The 19,176-nt window shown below is 39.9% G+C and overlaps 1 protein-coding gene across 3 annotated transcripts in view; it reads left to right on the top strand.

Annotated features, from left to right (window-relative positions):
• The first annotated feature begins 204 nt into the window (after positions 1-204).
• MAEA (macrophage erythroblast attacher, E3 ubiquitin ligase) overlaps positions 205-19,176 on the top strand; it is a 53,650-nt gene continuing 34,678 nt past the window's right edge. Inside the window, exons 1-3 of one of the 3 annotated variants that reach the window (XM_061993869.1) lie at positions 360-446; positions 8,079-8,176; positions 17,875-18,057. In XM_061993869.1, the coding sequence (XP_061849853.1) occupies positions 17,950-18,057 (108 nt within the window). In that variant the 5' untranslated portion in view covers positions 360-446; positions 8,079-8,176; positions 17,875-17,949. Of the gene's footprint in view, positions 298-353; positions 447-8,078; positions 8,177-17,874; positions 18,058-19,176 lie in introns of those variants that run through there. The other 2 variants (XM_061993868.1, XM_061993867.1) reach the window with 2 other exon arrangements.

The raw sequence follows: 19,176 nt of genomic DNA, 5'->3' as shown, positions 1-19,176 counted from the left end.
ATCCAGGCGGCCCCGCCCGTTTCCGTACCACTGCCCAATCAGGCGCAGCTTCTCAAGCTTTAAGGCGGTGTCAACGCGCACAAACGGAATGTACGGAAGGGTGGTTTCGATTGGCTGGCCCGTGTGGCTCCGCTGTTGCTCTTCCGCCACCACTGTCCCGCGGAGCGTACCACGCCGCCGCGGCGGCGGGGGGTGCGGGGGCGGGCCGTGGTCAGGAAGGAGCGCCGTTGGTTTGCCCCGTCTCCATGAGGGATGGGGCGGAGGAAGGGCTTTATTGCCCGTCATGCCGCGCGCGCTGTAGGTAGCTCCCTCCGGTCCGGGCTGGGGGAGGGCGGGGGAGGAGGAGGAGGAGGGAGGAGGTTGGTGCCTATTCCAAGATGGCGGTGCAGGAATCAGCTGCTCAGCTCTCAATGACTTTGAAGGTGCAGGAGTATCCCACTCTCAAGGTGGGTGCCGAGCCGCTTCCTCCTCCTCTGGCGCAGCGGAGAGGGGTAAAGCCGTTCGGCGTCCCGCCGAAGCAGCGCTGAGGGGGAGAGAAGGGTTTGGCGAGCCGGGCAGCCCGACCCCTCTTCCTCCCCTCTCCCCGTCTCAGGAGCTGCCGGGGCCCCTGGGGTTGCGGGATGCGGGTGGGGAGGGATTCCCACCATGCCGCTACCCGCCCGTCCTCCCTTTTCTTCGTTTGACGTCTCGGTTTATTGCCTCTCCGGCTTCTTTTCCCCTCCCCCTCCGCAGAGGGTGAGGGACGTGCCTGGAATATTCAGCTTTCCCCGGGTGTCTCTGTGCCCCGAGGTGACGGGGGAGGGCCCCGTGCCACGCTGAGAACACCGAAAGGGTCGTTGAGAGACGGAGCGGCTGTCCGAGGAGGGCGAGCCAGGTCCTGGTGGCAAGGCGAAGCTGTGGTCACAGGGGGATGTGGTGGGGGGAGAGGGCTCGGACCGAGCCAGGCTGGGGGAGAGGGTTCAGGGGCGTGTGAAGGATGGCTCGAGAGGACCGAGGGTTGCTTTCAGTGCTCATCCCAGATGATCAGCTGAATCGACGTGGCGTTGTTAGGAGACGTGTTAAAGGGGAGGGAATGGTGGTGGTAGAATATGGTTCCCTGGCTTCTTGGTTCCCCAAAGATGGAGATGAGCTTAAAATATGAAAAGGGATAAACGTACTGGAAAAGACTGGAGACCTGTAGAGGTGAAGAAGCCAAATACTTATGGTTTGATTAAAGCGTGGAGCGTCTGTTAAGGTACTGGCTCTATCAATGGAAACCTTTGTTTGAAGTCTTGTGTTTACTGTAGGTCTACCACATTAACAGCAATAACTGTGGAAGGGAGGTAGAAGGATCTCTATTGCAAAATGCTCATTTAAACATCTCTCCTGTCGGTGTATCACCATTTTTTTCATCTATAGAAGATGTTTATGTAAAGTAAACTTTGCTGTGCTGAGATCATGCTGTGCTTTCACCCACTGAATACTGTGGGCTCTTTGCAGTGTTTGTTTTGCAGGTTTTCTAGCCATGTTCTTGTACATGTTCTTCTCCACTCTCCTAGCCTCATTCTGCTGAGGTCCACTACGCAGGAGGACCAAGTGTTGATTTCCGTTTTGCATGTGAAGGCTTATTTCTGTCATTGTGAAGTGCTTTAAAGCTGACAACATCAGCCTTAAATTCTAAAATAGCTGTAAAGAGCACTCTAGTATTTTCTACAGCCAGAACAATGTGAAGGCATTTAAAGTTATGATGATCGTTTAAGTCTGCATTTCAGTTGTATTCCAGTTGTTATCACAGCTTTGCTTGTTACATTCCTGAAATATTACTGGTAGTGAGGATCAGTGAGGTTTTGTTTTGCTGCTTATGACTTGAGTTGAATTGTCAAGGTGCCAGGCATTTAAAAGGTAGGGAATATTTTAGACTAATTCTTTTATTGCCACAAGCAATCTTAATCTGAAAAATCTTAATAAAAATATACAGAAGAAAATGGAATGTTGTTTGTAAAGTTGGGAAGCCAAATAGTAAGAGGATGAGACATCTTTGCACTGGAACTCTTTATTTCCTAGCAAAAGTGATGTTTATTGATTCTTCTCAGCACTCATTCAACTACTGAGTTGTTCCTGTAATCTTTAATAGCATTTTTCATTGTTTAAAAAACCTGCCAGAACAGTGTCTGCTCAGATCCTTTGAATGTGTTCTCTTAAATATTCTTAACTGTGAGTCATATCAAAACATTTTAGTGGTGGAAGTGAAAAAGCAGCAGGGAGAAATGAACACTAAGGCTGAAGTCTACTGAAGTAAGTTTATGTCAAGTCCCATTTTGCTCATTTGGAGAGAGGTGCTCACAAGTTTCTGTGGGACTGAGCCTCTGTGAATTTTTATTTCTAGTGTGAAACATTTGCATGTAATTTGAATTTTTTTTAGTTTTGTCCACCAATGCAGCAGCTGAAATATTTTTTTCTTGGAGCTCTGAGCACTGGTGATTTTCCCTGATGTGAGTAAAATATAAAAGATTGTAGACTTGCATTTGTATCCTTCCTGTTTCCTCCCTCTAGCTTCCTCATGCCAACATCACTAGATAATAGTTGTGTAATAGCTCTAGATTTACAGTGTGTTCCACAGAGTGCCTTTTATGTGAAAGAGTGCTTAAAACTGCAAAGGGAAATCCCTTTTCCATAGCTAAATTGTGTTTGCTTCAGGAGTGGAAATGCTTCAGCCGTTCTTCAACAATTCAGCTCAAGGGAAGTAAATAGACTGAATCTAGGGAAGCTATTGAAGTGTGCAAAAAAAAAAAACTTGAATATTCCCCCTCACTCCAGTTCCTTCTTCCTTCTCAAGGACAAGAAGGTTGCCAGCTATTCTTCCTCCAAGTGCTGTGGAATCTTTTTTAAAAAAAGCCTGCTGATGGGGAATTATGCTGTTTTCATCTGAGCACATGTAATGTGAAAGCTGGCAATTTAAAAATGAATGAATGTGAACATTGTTATTGTAGTTCTCTGCTGAAACATTAATAAACAAGTGATGACAGGAAGCTAGATAAGTCATCCATATCTTTGAAAGTGTGAGTAATTATTAAACTGAACTAGCAAACTACATAGAGTAAGACCCTGAAACTGGAAGGTAGAAGACCTGAAAGCAGGAATGATCATTTGTGAAAATATTCTTATCTGGGTTGGTCTTTGGCAAACAGTTTAGTGTTAGCTTGATGTCCTGGACTGCAAGGGCTTTAGCAAACAGCTGATCAAAAGGAAAGCTATAGAAACCCAAAATACTTGAGCACCTTCTCAGAGCTGCTGTTTGGCTTCTTGTGTTGGCAGCTGTGGCAGGGGAAATGCTGGTGGTAGGTTTAATAAGTTATTTATTAATTTCTCATGGAAATACCCATGTTTACCTGAGTACTGAAGAGGGATGCAAATAGCAGAGTGGGATTATGGAGAGTGTGTGTTGTTTCTGTCCTGAGTCTATGGAATAGCAGAGTAACTGAGGTTAGAAAGGGCCTCTGGAGACGAACTAGTCCAATAGCCTCCCCTCAACAAGAGCTAGTTGTTCTGATCTTGGTTTTCTCAAAGATGGAGAATTAAGCCTCTCTTGACAAACCTTTTCCAATGTTTGACCACTGTTATGATCTAAAAAATTATGTATATATAAACTTTGGTTTCCGTGGAATTTTCTACGTTTCAGTGTGTGCCCATTGCCTTTTGTCCTTTTACTGAGCACTGCTGAGAGTAGTCTGGCTTCATCTTCTTTGCTTCCCTGTCAGGCATTTATGCATGTGGATGAGACTTCCCTTGAGCCTTTTCTTCTGAAAGTTAAACAGTCCCAGCTTTCAGTCTCTTTTCATATGTGTAATGCTCCCATCTGTTGGTAATCTTTGAGGTCTTCTGCTTTACTCATTCTGGTATGTCCACGTCTCTCTTGTGCTACAGGCTCAGAACTGGATACAGCACTTAGAGCCTAATGCGTGCTGAGTAGAGGGGAAGGGTCATCTTCCTTGTCCTGCTGGCAACGTTTTTCCTAACACATCCCAGGGTTCTTTTGGCCTTTGCTGCAAGGGCTTGTTGCTGTCTCATGGGCAACTTGTCCACGGGGACCCCAAGTCCTGCAAAGCTGCTTTCCAAGGTGTTGGTCTCTAGCGTGTACTGCTGCATGTGGCTGCTCCTTCTCAAATACAGGACTTCATGTTTCCCTTTGAGTTTCGTTAGGTTCTTGTTTGCCCATTTCTCCAGCCTGTTGAGATTCCTGTGAATGGCAATGTAATTATCTGGCATATTAACAACTGCTCTCAGTTTTGTATCATCTGCAGACTTTGGAAGGGCACCCTGACTCATCCTGTAGGTCACTAATGAAGGTGACAAAGAGTTCAGGTCAACTTCCTTTTCCCACTGAAGCAGAAAAGGTGAAAGATGATTTTTTTGTCTAATTGGTTGCAGTGTTTTTTTTCTGTTCGTAAGCTTCGATGTAAGTAGTTGTTTTTGAACATGGCTTTGTACTTTGACATTATGAGCTATGAGTACTCTTGAGAAAACTTTGAACACAGAGCAGCGAAAGTAGTTCAGAGAAAGCATTTTGGGCAGAACTTTAAACATGTAATGCACTGTCAGTATGTCAGTGTACAACAAAAATACGTGCTGCTTCTAGATCAGTACCTGATTTGTGAAGTGCTTTTCAAGTAGAAGACACAATAAGCCAAACATGAATCTTAGTACCAATCAGCTTTGTACTAACTCAATGTGAACGCTCATATCTCACATTAAATCCCTCTTCAAAGTAGGTGCTCTGACTCACCAAGCATACATTGAATGTCCATACCGTACGTTCATTTGTGTGTTGCTGAATAAAGCGCTTCCTGTTTCAACATATCACATGTGCACATCAGCAAACAAGCGTAACATCCTTTGTGCTGCTGCTGTTCTGCACTGGGCTCTGCCTGCTGCTGTTTTTTTTAAGAAAAATCTCATACTGTGGGACTTCAGAGTAAGTTTGACATTGGAAAGCAGCTGAAGTAGGAGTTGGCTCCTATGGGAATTGGTCTTCCACCCTTGCTCACACTCTCTAAAACACATATTAAAGTGATTAATGGGAGCAGAAAACACAGTAAAAGTAAGTAGAAGTGTTCAAGAAAAATACTCTCAAACATTTTACCGATGACCTCCTGTTAGTATGTTCAAAGTGAATACTTATCTGATGTTGCAATTCACAGTTGCAACATACTTGTAGTGTTTTCACAGGACACTGCCCTGTGATCTTGTGATTTAAGTTGGTGTATGTTTTCTGGTATAAAAATTATGTGTTTGTATGGTAGTTAACATGTTGGAGCCTTTAGATGTTGACATTAAGCAAGAATGTCTGTGAAGTCCTTGATTCTTGGTTTAGTGAGTGGGTATTTTTGAGAGCTGAGAAACAAGAGTAAAGATGAGCTTCAAACATTTGCTAGATATTTAGCTTGAAGAAGAGGAAACTGAGGGGTGACCTCATTCATGTTTACAAATACATAAAGGGCAGGTGTCAGGAGGGTGGAGCCAGGCTGTTCTCAGTGATGGCCAATGCTAGGACAAGGGGCAACAGGTACAAGCTGGAGCATAAGAGGATCCAAAGAAAAGTAAGGAAAAACTTCCTCCCTGTGGGAGTGATGGAACACTGTTAACGGGCTGCCCAGATGGGTTGTGGAGTCGCTTTCTCTGGACACATTCAAAACCTACCTGGATGAGTTACTGTGTGACCTACTCTAGGCGATCCTGCTCTGGCAGAGTGGCAGAGGAGTTGGACTGGATGATCTTTCAGGGTCCCTTCCAACCCTTAATATTCTGTGATTCTGTGATATTGTAATGGGAGGAAAACGCTTCACAACTTAGCGTGATAGGAGTACAGCTCTTGAGGGATGTTAAGGACCACCCAGTGTCAAGTTTTCTCATCTCTCCAAACCTCTTTCCATGGTCTTTCTGTTCAGTAGTTCCTGTACTAATCAGCATAAGTGTACCCTTTGGTACACAGAGATTTAAGAAAGTACTATTTGGGTAGTTGCTATGAGACTGTGCTGGCAAAATACATCACTCATTGTAACCTGCCTTCAAGGTAGACTTAGCCTCCCATAGCTTGCAGTCTGAAAGTATTCTATGTGGAGAAGTATTTGCTAACCCAGAAGGCAGAATACTGATGTAACTTTGTTGCTTAGAATACTTTATTCATATTTAAATAAAACAAGTTTTTGTCAAGATATCTTTATTTTGATAGTAATCTAACTGTTTCACAACCTACTTTTGGTTCACTTCAGCTTCTTTTGAGTTCTCTGTGGATTACCTTGAATTGTAAACTAGTGAGAACTAAAACCAGGTAATATATTGAGTCAAACTTTGGTCATTCTTATGTTCTGATAACATGCCTGCTATTTGTCTTAGGAGAAATCCTGTAACTTCATCTGGAATAGGTTATTTTGGGAGCAATCTGATTGGAAATGGGAACCCTAGCTTAAAGGCTCCAGCCAGTATCACGGTGTCTGAACTCTACAAACATGGAGAATGGTGGCCTCTTTCGTTTAAAGTGATGATACTGTGATTAAAATGAACAAATACTTGGAGAAGAAAGAAGGATCAAAACAAATGAAGGGACTTGTGCAGGTCACAGACCTGCTGTGTAGCCTTAGCTTCGCAACTCAACTGGCTCTTCAGACAGAGAGGAGTGCTTAGGTCTTTGTTAGTACTCAAATACTTCTACTAAAAGAAGAAAAGTGACAAAATTTCTGTGGAGGCACGAGTCCAAGATGGCACCTATGAACAAGTGTATTGCAAGTGACTGGTCCCTGCTGTCCCTAATATGGCTCTGAATGGAACTCTAAAATGGCTGTCAGTTTGCTTACATAAGGGTGGAAGACAGTTTTATATAACTGTAAAAGAGTTTTGGTTTTGGAAGCCTTTATCAAAAGTTTGTAATATATTCAGAAGTTAGTAGCAATTTGTGCAAAAGGATGATATTTTGAAGGCTCACAATTGTTTCTGTTGATTAAGTATGTGTGTGGCAGATGGATAGTCCAAGAATTTTTGCTGCTAATTCTCTCCTGTATTGAAGTAGGAGCTTGGAATATTGTAATGATATTTTCCTTCTAGACGTGGCTGCTCTGGTCTTCCTGAGTGGTAAAATTGACAAGTTTTTAACTAGAGGAAGCTATTAAGCTTTATACTTGAGCAACATTGCAACTGTTCTTACAAAGAACCATTCTTCTAAAATCCAAATGGTCTCCAACTGTGTTTAGGCTTATGGAATTTTATCTGTTTTTATCTGTATGTTTTCAAGACTTTCTGTAAATGCTTTTACTTGCTTAAATCTAACTATTACTCTAAGCCTCTCATTCCTGAAATATACTACTCCTTTTTTTTTAACTTTGTTTTCTTTTTTTGATTTTTGGCTAGAATGAGGGAAAAAATTACTGTTTCCAGGGACTGATAAGAGCTATGCATCAGAAGAATTCGTTCTGTGAATAAGTGGTGATGTAATTCACATTTTGGAAGAGCTCTGTGACAAATCATGATGCTGACTAAGTTCTGAAATAATCCAAGAGTTACAGAGGAAGAAATAAAAAGTGTATAAAAATAGATAATTTCAGTAATTCTGCATGGAAATGCTTAATTGTTATCAGAGGAAATATTTGCTGTAGTTTATTGTACCTTGCCTCATTTTTCAAATGGCATCATGTATAATAGATGTCTTCTACTTTTCTGGTTTGTTGAAAATGAAAACGGAGATCTAATATAGTCTCAAGGAAACAATGCTCAAAGGTGTTTTTTGCTGGATTTACCTTTTCTCTTGACACTGTTTCTTTATTAAACTGTTTAGGAGATGCTTAGTTTTTCTTCTATATTCCTATACACTTCCTCTTTCCTCTTGTATCAAGTAGAGCTAAATTGTCTTTGCCTCTTTTTTTTTTTTTTTTGAAAGGCAGTTTCAGCACTGTACTTTTACTTCCTTTTCCCTACCTAACTTTGGCTAGGCTTAATTTCATGTAAGAGCACAATATATGGCATTTGATAAAGCTTATTTATACCTCAAAGTCTTCAAGTGAATTCTCTTGAAGACATGTAGATTCATAAAAATTTCTGGTGCTTTTCAGGTGTTATAAGCTAACACGATTGAGGAGAGGAAGCACATCATTTTTCTGACCCTTGAAAGGAGAGCGTAGTTCTGTAATGGTTCCCCCCACCTAATCTGGTAGGATTCTTTTATTTTTTTTTTTCTTGAAACTTTATTTTTCTTCCAACTAGTTATCTGCCTTTGTGTACCTGAAAAGGTTTTTAAAAATCCATTTCAAATTCACTGTTGTCCATGATTAAGTTAATTTGAGAAGATACACAGCATAGGTATTTGGGTTTCAAAAAAATCTACATCTTATGTGGTAAGGAGTTGCTTTCAGCTGGGAGACTGGAACAGTAAAGAACACAGACACCAGTAACATCAGAATATACAGTTAAAACTACCCTGCATGGGAGTTACTACTGCTGTCAAGATCTGATTAACTTCTTCCTCCTGAATATGGGAGTAAATCAGATGTCCATTTTCAGAATTGCAAATATGCTTTTTTTTTGATCATCTATACTGGTTTTGGTAAAAAACAGTTTTTAGAAAATAAACCTTTGAAAATTCCTGTTAAAAGGAGGCTGAAGATTACTTAATGGTCTAACTTTCACCACCAAGTAATTCTTCCTTATTATGTTATTTGAACTATCACTCTTACTCTATAATTTCCAACAACCACAAAATAGCTATCCAAACTGATGTTTACTTTCTGTTTTTCTGGTACATCTGAGCTAGTTTCCTATATGCAGTCACTGTGGGGTAGAAACTTTTTTGTTGATGTTGTGGTCTAAGAGAGATTATTTGGCTTTTCATTTCCATTTTCATTTGGAGTTTCTTAGTCTTGAATCTGTGTAAGTGAAGGTGTAATCTAGCCTGTGTTGTAGGATTTAACCAGATCGGTTTGAGAACTGGTGTGCTAAAGGTCTAGTGTAAGGCTAAAGACTTATGGGAGGATAAAGGCTTACATTTGTCACAAAGTTTAGTTATGAAAGAAACATCTGCAATTCAGTCTTTCAGTATTACAGTGCACCAGTTGGGAAAACTTGTGGGCAGCATCAAGCTGGTATTTGAAGTTTACTGCAGTAGCCATTACCCTTTGGCCTAACATCCTATATGGCTAAAGGAGTAGAAATGTAGGATGGAACACATTTTATAAGCTTATTTGGCTTAGAGAAAATACCTTTCTCCCATGTCCAGTCTTCCCCTTAAGTCTCTAGAAATTCTCCAGTAAATGCTCAAGTAGTGTGGGGCTTCTTTTGAATACTACTGAAAGAAAGACCAAGTAGAAGACTTTGTTTCGGTGCTTCTACTTAAGTCTTAGTGATGTTCTTAATACATGTAATTGATTTTCCCCTTCCAAGTAGTGATTTATTGATGCAGAAGTACTATCCTGAGTAATTAAATATGGAATCATGTACCTCAGTTAACTTCTTTAAAAGGAAAGTCGTGCCATGCAAAGATACTGGATTTTTATGTTGGGGGGGGGGAAAAAAAAAAGGTGCAAGATTTGTCTGATGAATTTATGTTATTGAATAGGGGGATGGGGGCTGAAATTTCCATTACCTGGAACTCTTTGAGAGAAGGATGTGTTTATGTGGATAGGTAACAGGGCAAGATAAGAAACAAACCTCAGTATTTAGCAGCCAATTTCTGTAATGGAAGGAGATTACTGTTAGGCTTCTGCTGGTGTCTCTTCCCATACTGCTGATATTCAGTTGTTTGAACCACCCGGAGGACAGAGTATCATGATTCAATGATGACCAATGATACGGCAAGGGGTATAAGCTGTGACACAAGAGGTTACAAAGAAATACAAGGAAGAATTTCTTCCCTGTGAGGGTGAGGGAACACTGCAAGGGGCTGCCCAGATGGGTTGTGGAGTCTCCTCTGAAGACATTCAAAACCCACCTGGATGAGTTCCTGTGTGACCTACTCTAGGTGCTCCTGCTCTGGCAGGGGGGTTGGACTGGATGAACTTTCAAAGTCCCTTCCAACCCTTAAGATTCTGTGATCCTGTTTCCTTGATGATATGAATATAATGGAAGTATTACAGATACAACCCAAGTGTGAAGCATGAGAGAAGAACAAAGAGAGGCAGAATGGGTATCAAAATAAATGTAATTGTATCACACTTCACTTGTCAATATTCAGTTTTTAGGTATCGTTGAAAGAAAAGCAATCTTAGTCTTAAATACACAATAACTTGGAAATGGTTATCATTATTCAGTGGATCTTGGTTATAGTGAAAGTTTTCTGGGAATTATCAGGTTAATGCTGACAAACATAGGACAAAAGTGTTGGGAAAGGGAATAATAGAGAACCTTATTACATAACAAATCCATGTTTTTTCTTCTCACGGGTAGTATGAGTTACTCCTATTTTCTCCCTTCTCTCATCCTGAAAAAGAATGTAGTAGAGTGGGAAAATTGTCTACAAAAGGGCAAGAATTACTAGAGATATAGAATGGCTGGCGTCAAAGAATGGTTTAGAAAGAAGCCTCTTGAGTCTCAAGAGACATGAGAGGCATAGGAGAGAGTGAACGTTCTCTTCTTTGCTTCCAAAACAAGATGAAAAGGCTTTCAAATTAAGCTAGCAGTTGATAAGTCAAAAGCAAGACATGTGTCTTCACACAATGCACAAGGCTGTGGAATGTCTCACCACAGGATGTTCCACTGCTAAAACTTTACAGGTCAACAGCAACCAGCAAACTTCATGGATGAGAAACACCCTGTGGTGTTTCTACTATAAAACTCCCACCTCTGGTCCAAGAAGCCCAAAGAGACTATTTAGGATTAATAACTTTATGTTCTTGCCTTTTTTTCAAGTGCCATCCCCTTTCTGGATGTTAGAGAAGGGATAGTGACAGAGGAGAGACTTTTAGGTCTTACCTGGTGTGGCCATTCATATTGAAGTGAAATTGGTGTCTTATTTAGTAATGGGGAACTCTCTCTCTAGATGAATTGATAAAATTAAAGTAGGAAAGGACCTCTGCAATCAGTGTAGTTCAGGCTAATGATTGCATCCAGGCTAACTTCAAGGATAATTTGAGTTGTTCAGGGTCCTGCCTGGTTTCCGAGGGTAGGGATTCCAATACCTTTCTGGGCAGCTATTTCAGTGCTTACCAACTCTCCTGGTTAAAATACATTTTTCCTTGTGTCCAAAGGCTGGAATTGCCTTTGCTACCAATTGTCAACTTTGTCTCCTTTCGTTTTGCATCCTCAGAGGTTTTTTGAGTTCTGTAACTTAGACAAATTTGGCTAGCTCTGACCTTCACCTTGAGGTAGTAGAAGACCTCTATCAGATTGTGCTGTTCCCAGCTCCCTGTAGCCTTCTCTTATGTAAGTAAAACAGTCCTGCTCCTCTCAGCTTCTTTGAATTTTATGTCCTCCAACCAGATAGCCATTGTGGTGGCATCCTTCTAGACTCCTATCTTGTTAACAGATCTTCTTTGTCAGAGGAATAAGAAGGGACCTGAAAGCCAGACTCAGTATTCCACATGAGCCTGCACGAAGACTGGCCATAGAAAGCAATCACTCCTCTCAACCCACTGCGTTTAATCTTCCTAATGTAGCCTGATATGTGGTTAACTTGTTGATTCATGTCCAACCTGCTGTCCATCAGAGCCTCTACATCTTTTTCTGCAGAAGTGATCCTGGCCAGTTATTCCACGGCCTATGATAATGGATGGAGTAGTTTTGTGCAAGGTTCAGGGGTCTGGTTTTTGCCTTGATTGTGTTTCATAAAGTTCTTTGTAAGTTTCTCCGGCTGTCATTTCCTCTGAATGGAAGCTCTAGCACCCAGCATTATCAAACATTCCACTTGTTTGTGGTCTTCTGGAAATCAAGCGGTACTTGCAGTTGGCCTCCAGTTAGCTTTTGAACCCTTTCAGCCTGGTTCTCCAGTCAGTGCTTAACCAGTGTTGTATTCGGTCCACGTCTCCTCAGTTTGGCTACAAAGGTGCTGTGGGAAAGACGATGTCAAAATCCCACTAAACTTAGTGCAAAGGATTGCCAGTGCACTCCTGTCATTCAGAGCTTGTCATTTCATTGGTGAAAGCAGCAGCGTTACTTACGGCAAAACTAGTCTGGCTATTTCCAGTCACCTTTGAGTCTGGAAATTACTTCCAACTACTTTTTGCGAGGTTTTTGTTTCTTAACTTTCCCACAAACTGAGATGAGGCAGACCAGTCTGTAGTTACCATGATCTTTCATGCCCTTCCTCCAAAAAGAGCCTGAAACTTGCCCTTCTTGGAGGACTTGTTCACCATGATGTTTCAGAGATGACAGCAGCTTTGCAGTGTCGTTCGTGAGCTCCTTCCCTTCTGGTCCCATGTACCTGTGTATCTTAAGCTTGCTTTCGACTTCTTGTGTGAATAGTACTTCTCTCCCCAGATTTGGTTGCTCATATACAACCAGGAAGGCTTAGGAGAAGACCTTAACCAGTAAAGACAAAGAAGGCTTCTTTCTCATGTCCTTCATTGTTAGGTTATAAACTCAATTCTATAGATGCATTTCTTCATCTTCCTTCATCTATCAATAAAGTCCTTCTAATTACCATTGCTTGTTAGTTTGAACTCCAGTTGAATGAATTGGATGTACATGTTGGCTGTGTGGTAAGCAGTGCTGGATTTCTAGCTGTGACCTGACATGCTTTTCCTCATCATATCTGGAGGGCTGTAACAACTCGGCAAACAAGATCTTGCCACAATTCATATTTCTTTTGTTATTTCATATGTTCTCCCAAGCAGAGTAAATGTCATGGAAGCTGCAAGTGTGCAATGAGGCTAAAGCTTGGCCATGTTTATCTGCTTAGTGGAGTTCAAGGTGCTAGAACCAGCATAAGAAGTCTAGTTGACTGACTTGCACCAACAAAAATACCATTGAGGTAGCAGAGCTTTTTAAACCTTGATTAATTAATGTACTTCTACGTGTGGAAGATTATTTCTAATCTGCTCTCCCTTTCTGTGTTGTTAAAAGCCATAGATGGTACCTTTTCCTGTTTGTTTTTTTTTTTTTTAAATCAAGTTTTCTCTGAACCTGTAGAGAAAAGCACAGGCTGAGATGAGAGTACCAGCAGTCTGTTTCTGTATGTTTTGTTTTATGGATAGAGTAGTAATTGTGTGTACATAGATACACTTAGAAAATCTTAAGAAGAAAAGAAAAATTAAGAATCTCATTAAAATGTTGATGATTAATGGAAAGACTGAGGTAGATATGCATTGTAGGATGTTGTGTAGGGGACTGACTGGTTTAACTTGATATTGTATTTATTTTCTTTTACAGAATGGTAATAAATACTTGGGAAGTATAACATTTTGCTAACCATCTGGATACAATGTATAGAAGTGTTTAATACTTGTGGTTTTTTCCTATTCTTAATGTGTATTCAGAAAATTCAGGGAAATTGTATCACTTATTAAATGAACAGCTTATTGAAAATATATGTTTTGTTGGAAGTGTGTTTGGTAGTATTATTAAATTCTCTTTGTTTAAAGATATTTCAAGTTAAGTTTGATGTGGCTTATTGAAAGAAATATCACCTGGAGTTGCACAAATTGGACAATATTAGCTACTTCCCGATCCTGTCAGTCTTGCTTTGGTACCTTGTTTGCATTCATGGGCTGGAAGAGGACTATGTTTGGGCTGAAGGCCAGATAGTTGACATCTCAGTTGAATGTCTAAGTGTAAGCTTAAAAACTGCCTCTGACATTCTTAGTTCTGCTGTTCTTTACTTCCTCCACTCAACTGAACAACCAACACGTAGGTCTCAAGAAAATCCTTCCTCCACCTATCCCAGTTCAAGCTTTTGGACCCAGAAGGATCATCTTTGAAGTCTTGCCTCCACAGCCAGAGATTGTTGAAGCATGTTCTGGGACAGCAGACCAGAGTTTTACAGCTTTCTAAAACCAGAGTGAAGTAACTCTTGAAATGACAAGAACTTGAATTAGCTTATTCGGTTGTCTCTGACTCTGTTAGCACTTAGCACCTGGAAACAGTCATGCTGTGATTGCAGAGAAGCCTCCAGCCAAGTAAACTTCCCTTCTCATCACAGTAGGAAGACTTTCATCTTGGAAGAAGTCTTGTTACTGTCATTTTACCCCTTGTGTAGGCTGTTCTAGCTTAAGTTAAATTCCTTTTCATTGGGTTTAATTTTGACCTGGTGTAGTACATGCTTAAGTTGATTAATGTCTGCGGCTATGGAAGCTGATGAACAAAAGCAGCAGAATCGATTAATCTGGATTTACATGTGCTACCCACTAATATTTCACATCTCACATCTCTCCTTTTTTCTTGTATGCTCATGATATGAGCCAACTGAGATGTGGTTTTTCAAGCTATGATGAGTAGGACAGGTTGGTATTATGCTTTCGCAAAATATATTCTGGGTAGTTCTTGCTGGTTTGTTTATTTTCTTTTTTATTGTTTGGTACGTGGTTATTCTCTTTGCCTTGAGGTAGTGCTTCCCTAGGCTGACTTCTGTTGCTCACTCATCTTGCAGAATAGCGATGTGATCCAGGCTTGGTCACAGAATGGTACGGACAGTAAAAATTGTGAGGCTCTGATAAGCTTGTGGCAGCTAATGATATGTAAATTTTGCAGCTTTCTCTTGGTCCAAGAGTTTGGTGTTTGTTGTTTTATAGCTATGCTACCTGAAAGTTTAAATGAACCATAATTAGGAGTTCTTAGAAGTTCTTTTTCCAGAGTATTGTTTTGTTACGTTTTCCTCCCATTCATTATCAGAGAAAAAAAAAATAAACTTATTGGTACAATGCTTGCAACTTCTGAAGAATTCTGTGGTAAAGTAAGCCAGTGTTAGGAAGTGGAATCTTTTTTGGAGTATGAGAGCTGGAGAAGTAACAGAAGAACCAGTGAATCAAGGTGCAGAGTCTAGATAGGTGCATTCTCAGTAAGGAATGTAACGGTTACAGTTTCTGCATTTTGGTATTCATATAATCTAGTCCTCTAAAATAGATATAAAAGCTGTACCTAGGTACAATTTACAAATGTTATTTAAAAACTATTGGCTCTATAGTAAGGAACAAGTGCCCTTGTGAATTATGAAAAACTATGGTAAAGAATATTTACTGTCACTTCCAGTTATGCAAGTAATTTCATGGTACCTTTAAAGTCATTTCCCTTGTTGTGGTACATTAAAATGATGTCTAGCAATACATTTTATTTGTATATGCTTTCAGGGTGCTTAGTAAAACAGTTCAACTCCTAGCCTCTTCCACACAGGATATTCAAATCTTTTTCAGGGTAGGAAAAAAGAGCTAAAGATTCAAAAACCTATTGCACCTCAACACATTATAAATTATATTTAATGATGCCAGCTGCAATTGCAAGTCCAATTGTTCTACATGTCATACGAACACAGATTGTGCCAGAAATTCACACACTGAAGAGACAGAGCATGGGAAGTGGTTTTGCCCTTTTGTGCAGATAAGAAGCTAGGGAAAGGAGAGAACTAAAGCTGGATTTTTTTTTTTTTTCAGACTTACTAGACCTGCATCCAGTTCAACTCACTGTTCAAAATTCAGTGAAAATACTTTTTGCGGTCACAGATACCTCAAGTCAATGTTAGCTTCTGAAAGTTGTGATTGATGTAGCTTTTCCTCTGGTGAGGAAAACTGACTAGCAATGTACTTGCAGAAATTAAGCTCACTAGGTGCAACTAACTGAAGGATATGGGTTTTTTCAATTAATAGTAAGAAAAAATGAAGGGGGAGAAAAAAGGAAAGAAGTTGTCTTAGTGCTGTCTGGCATCAAGTCTTGGAGCTGTAAACAAGCTTCTACGTTCAAAAGTATGAGATGTCAAAATAAGGTCCCTCCAAAACACCTATGTTGTCTATGGGGCTTTAAAACCTTCTGTCTTTTTTGTGGAAAGGAATAAAGAAAATAAGAGCTAAAGATAGTATGAAAAATGGTTATATAGACAATTAAATAGGAGTTGAAGCCTATTAATTGTGATGTTTTGTGTGTTTGAGTGTGGGAGTGAGAATGCTGAGGTTTTAGGGAAAGGATGTATAAAGAAAACAATACTTCTGGTGGCAAAGATTTGTTCTGTGATTTATTTAGATTTTAGTTTGAGATGTTAAAAAACATCACATAGATAAATTCACTCTTTGTGAGAGAAGAGGAGCCCTTTCATATCTTACCAGGAATACCCTTGCGTTCTACTTCTACTACATATCAGGCCAAGGTGTTACAAGTTGTACAAAGTCTTTGAAAGCAAGTACTTTGGCTCATCTTCCATGCTCTGACCCTAAACTTTCTCAGTATATCTCTGTCTGTTAATTGCTATGGTTATGTGGTAATCTGTCTCCTAATAGAGCCCTAAAGGAGAGTGGACCCAGGAGATTCTTTCTTGCTTGCAAATGATGTGAAGGAAGAAAATGGAGGCAATCTTGATATAGTTAATTAGAAGTTATATACTTGCAAGATTTATAATCAAACATATACTTGATACCATTCTGTTTGTACCAAACAGAACAGTGGTTTGCATTTCCTGTTTTACCTTTGATATGTGTAATCTAATTACTAGCTACATCATGTCTTTGATTAATGAAAAAGCAATCAAGGTTATCAAAACTCCCCGAAAGAACTTGCCATAGACTCTTTCAAGATAGAAGAAATGGGTGAATTAAGTGGATAACACTAGAATGTCTTTAGAACAAAAAGTTCCTGTTTCTGTGAAGTTATACCACTGACAGTCTAAATTACTTTCACTGTCACTGCAGTGGAAGCAACCTGATGGGAACAGCTTAACATTTACTTTAAGCTTTTCCCGAATTATTCAATACCCTAAAGTTTGACCAGGTGTAGACTGCTCCGCATGTCCTTAATGGTCTTTGATATGACTGTCTCATAAAGACGTAGGACAAGCAGGACAGGAACCCTCCAAGACCTGTTAGTCTCTAAGCTAAGGAATGAAACCTTAGATGAAGGTTTCACAGAGTCTAGGCTTTTTTCATTGAAAGAGAACCTAATTTTAGCATTCATCGTAGTTCTGCTGGAATTAATATTATAAAATAGTCTTTCCTGGGCAGAAGTAGGTAGGAGACCTGTTAGATTTTATGAATAACCATTGGTGTACTATGTATAAATTTTTCAGTGGTTAATTTGCACTATACATGCTTTCTCAAGTGTAACTTTCTCTTCTCTTATGAATTCCTGGAAGAAATTCCTTCTTGTCTTACTCCCTCAAGTTGCAGTAGATGAGGTTCAGGCTGGATATGAGGAGGAATTTCTTGACTGAAAGGGTTGTCAGACATTGGAACAGGCTGCCCAGGGATGTGCTGGAGTCACCATCCCTGGAGGTGTTTAAGAGAAGATAGGATGCTGCACTTAAGGAAATGGTCTATTGGTTGATAGGGCCAGGACAAATGGGGATGATCTTAATGTTTTCTTCTACCTGAAATGATAATATGATTCTAAATGTGACCTTAAACGCCGTCTTCTGAAGAGTGATCTTATAGTTGTAGCATTCCTTTTTTAGATATAAGTTTGTCTTTACATTTTATTCTCTCTGAGCTGTTTCCATCAAGCCTTGCTACAGTCAAAGCAGAATAGGTGAAACTGGTATCAGAAAAGAATCTGTCAGCTTCTGTTTCCTGACACTGTTTTTTCATCATCTTAGAAGCTTTAGCTGCTTGATGAGAGGACTTAATAAGGGCTTTGATGTGAATAGTCAAGTTCAATTAATGACTTATGTGTCCTGGAACTTAGATAGTGTTCTGGCTACATCAGATAAAATCATCAGTCTGATTGAACTCCAGAAGACCAAATATTTTGTAATCTAGAAATTCTAATGATTTGGTATTTCTCATGTAGGTGCCATATGAAACATTGAACAAACGGTTTCGAGCTGCACAGAAGAACATTGATCGAGAGACCAGCCACGTTACAATGGTTGTGGCAGAGCTGGAGAAGACGCTGAGCAGTTGTCCTGCTGTGGATTCAGTTGTTAGTCTCCTGGATGGAGTAGTTGAAAAACTCAGTGTTCTGAAACGAAAGGTAAGTGGGGTTCTACCTTGTGACTGCTTTGTCTTTAGAAAGTTAACAGCAGTAGTTTTCTGCAATGCTGTGTGCTTGGATTTTCTTGTCAAGATCTGAGGTGTTACTGGCACTGTAAACAAAGGCCTTAGAATGCACAGCAAAACACCAAAACTTCCTATATTTTGCTTCACTGCCCTTATGAAACTTGACTTGGTGTTCCATGACTAAGTACAGCAAACCTCTGCTTACAAGTGAAATGAATATGGTTTTATAGTCCTGCAAAGGATTTTTTCTACCCATAGAAAAGATTTAGTAGCAAAAGAAATTGATTTTTGTCAATTCCTGCTTATCTAATGAAAAGGTTTGTGCAGTTGCATTAATTGATCACTTGAGGAGCAAAAAAAAAGGTAGAAGATGAGTCTGAAAAATGTTTAAACCCCAGTGGGGGAGTAGTTGTATGCAGTGTTGAGGCTTCTTTGCAGAAGAGTGAGAGTTGCCCTGGATTGTTACTTAAAATGTTTTTTATGAACTCTGAACTTGTAGGTTGGGACATTTTTAGGAAATATTACTAAAAGCATTTTAGAAGGCTTCTATGAAATACAGCGAAACTTTCATGCCTTAACTACGTCTTTCTAAGAAGAATGAGTTTAAAACACGCTGTGTAGTATAAGCCATCCATATTTTGGATTAAATATTACTCATCTTGAGACTCATCAGAACACTTACTTGAAACAAATCTTGCAGAAAAATAAAAACAGCTCTGTTGCCTGGCTTTAGAGTAGTGCTTCTCCAAAAATAGATGAAACAAATGGTAGCAGAGTCATTTCATTAAAACTTAAATGAAACAACCAACAGATATAAATCTTGAGATTACATTAAGTGAAGCATCAAAATACCTTGGTGGTTCATAACAGGAAAATAACACTGTCATATAGGTTGATTTGGGGTTTTCTGCTTGAACAGGTTAGCTGGCTGTTGAAAAGCTGTTCTGCAAAAGACTTCATAAATATAATTGCTGTTTTCATCTTGTGTTTGTGAGACTTAAAGAAGTCTTGAAGGATATGTTTTGTTCACTTCTCTCTTACTTAGCAGTAATTTCTTTCTCTATTTCTGAAAGAGGTGTTAGATTTTGCTTGT

Source organism: Colius striatus, chromosome 3, assembly GCF_028858725.1.
Source record: "Colius striatus isolate bColStr4 chromosome 3, bColStr4.1.hap1, whole genome shotgun sequence".
Classification (NCBI taxonomy): domain Eukaryota; kingdom Metazoa; phylum Chordata; class Aves; order Coliiformes; family Coliidae; genus Colius; species Colius striatus.
This window is presented reverse-complemented; position numbering and strand designations above follow the sequence as displayed.